The sequence below is a fragment of the Lipotes vexillifer genome, unplaced genomic scaffold (genome assembly GCF_000442215.2).
Source record: "Lipotes vexillifer unplaced genomic scaffold, Lipotes_vexillifer_v1.1 scaffold408, whole genome shotgun sequence".
Taxonomy (NCBI): Eukaryota; Metazoa; Chordata; class Mammalia; order Artiodactyla; family Lipotidae; genus Lipotes; species Lipotes vexillifer.
In genome coordinates, this window is record NW_006787469.1 from 345,688 (window position 1) to 347,101 (window position 1,414).

At 59.2% G+C, this 1,414-nt stretch overlaps 1 protein-coding gene across 1 annotated transcript in view; it reads left to right on the top strand.

Annotated features, from left to right (window-relative positions):
• The first annotated feature begins 1,026 nt into the window (after nucleotides 1-1,026).
• CDAN1 (codanin 1) overlaps nucleotides 1,027-1,414 on the top strand; it is a 12,377-nt gene continuing 11,989 nt past the window's right edge. Inside the window, exons 1-2 of the mRNA XM_007460196.1 lie at nucleotides 1,027-1,116; nucleotides 1,348-1,413. Of these exons, the coding sequence (XP_007460258.1) occupies nucleotides 1,027-1,116; nucleotides 1,348-1,413 (156 nt within the window). The remainder of the gene's footprint in view (nucleotides 1,117-1,347; nucleotide 1,414) is intronic.

Here is a 1,414-nt window from a genome sequence, read left to right on the forward strand (position 1 = left end):
ATGTCCCTGTAGCACTGGAGTGATTTCTGCTTCCCACCATTCTCTCCTTTCCACCTTCCTTTGAACCAGGGGAACTCTCAGGAGGCATTCACATGGGCACTGCTTCACCCTTCCTGATTTGGTCTGGCCTGGAATGTTAGTGCCATTTGTTTTTCTCTGCCTGGTTTCCCTGTCTTGATTTCTCAGTGAGCAGCAACATCCAAAGAGGTGACTGATGTTTTTCGAAATAAGAGAAATTAAGAAATAACTCAAGCTCCCAGAAGCTAATTATGTATATGCCTGTTAACTTCTCAACTGCAAAGTAGCTCACATATTAACCTTGTGTAATGTATAAGGGATACAGACTAGGCTATTCTATGTGCAGGATGGGCTGAGGCACTTTAAGGGTTGTGGGCTGAGGATCCTAAAAAGCCCCCCTGCAAGAATTCTTAAAGTCTCAAATGATCAATCAGTTGATGGTGAATGGGGAAAACCATTGGTACCGCATGGGCAGGAGACTCAGCTTTTGAGAAAGGATAAAGTTAGCTTAACTTCATTTTGACCTTGCCTAACTTCTTTAGGGTGGTGACGATTGAACCTAGAAAGACATTTGAAAGAAAAGAATGTGCTTATCGTAGAAAATATAGGCATCTTCTCTGGAGAATCACCTTTACCGTCCGGCCGCTCTCCCGGGCCCTTGGTTTCCCCCGCCGCGTCCCCGAGTCCCGGCAGGTCGCCTTCGGGCCAGAGCTGCCGGGGCCGGGCCTCACCGATAGTGGTGCGCTGCACTTGGGGGACCACCGTACCTCTCTTGTCGGGAACCGCGGACCCATCCGCGGCCTTGAGCCAAAGCCTGGGCGGAGCCTCAGCCTGCTGAAGCGCCGCTGCCGCCGGCCCAGGTCCCGGTCTCGGTCCCGCCCTGGTCCCGCCCCTCCGCCCTGGCCCCGCCCTCTACACCCCGCGGCCCAACGGTCGCCCCGCCCCTCGGGCTCCCGTGGCGCGCCGGCGCCTGCGCCTGCGCAATCGCCTCCGAGCGCCTGGACCGGGATGGCGGCCGTTTTGGAGTCGTTGCTGCGAGAGGAGCTGTCGGTCGCAGCCGCTGTGCGGTGGATCGCGCGCAGCGCCCAGAGTTCGGAGGTAACAGCGCCGACACGCCCCCAGGCTGGCCCGAATCTGCTTCCCGCGGGAGGTACCACCCCTCTCGTCCTCTTCCTCTAGGGTGCCTGGCTGTCAGCCCGGGCCGAGTGCGCTCCAGCTAGGGGCTGTTACCCCCGGCCGCCCACCCCTCTCAGCGCGCCCTACGGCCCCGGCTGCTTGCGGCCCCGGGCTGGCAGCTGACCCTCTCGCCCTTCGCTGCTTCTCCCTCAGGATGACCCCGGGGAGGCGGCCGCGCTGATCTCACTTCGGCCGCTGCGGAAGGAATTCGTGCCATTCC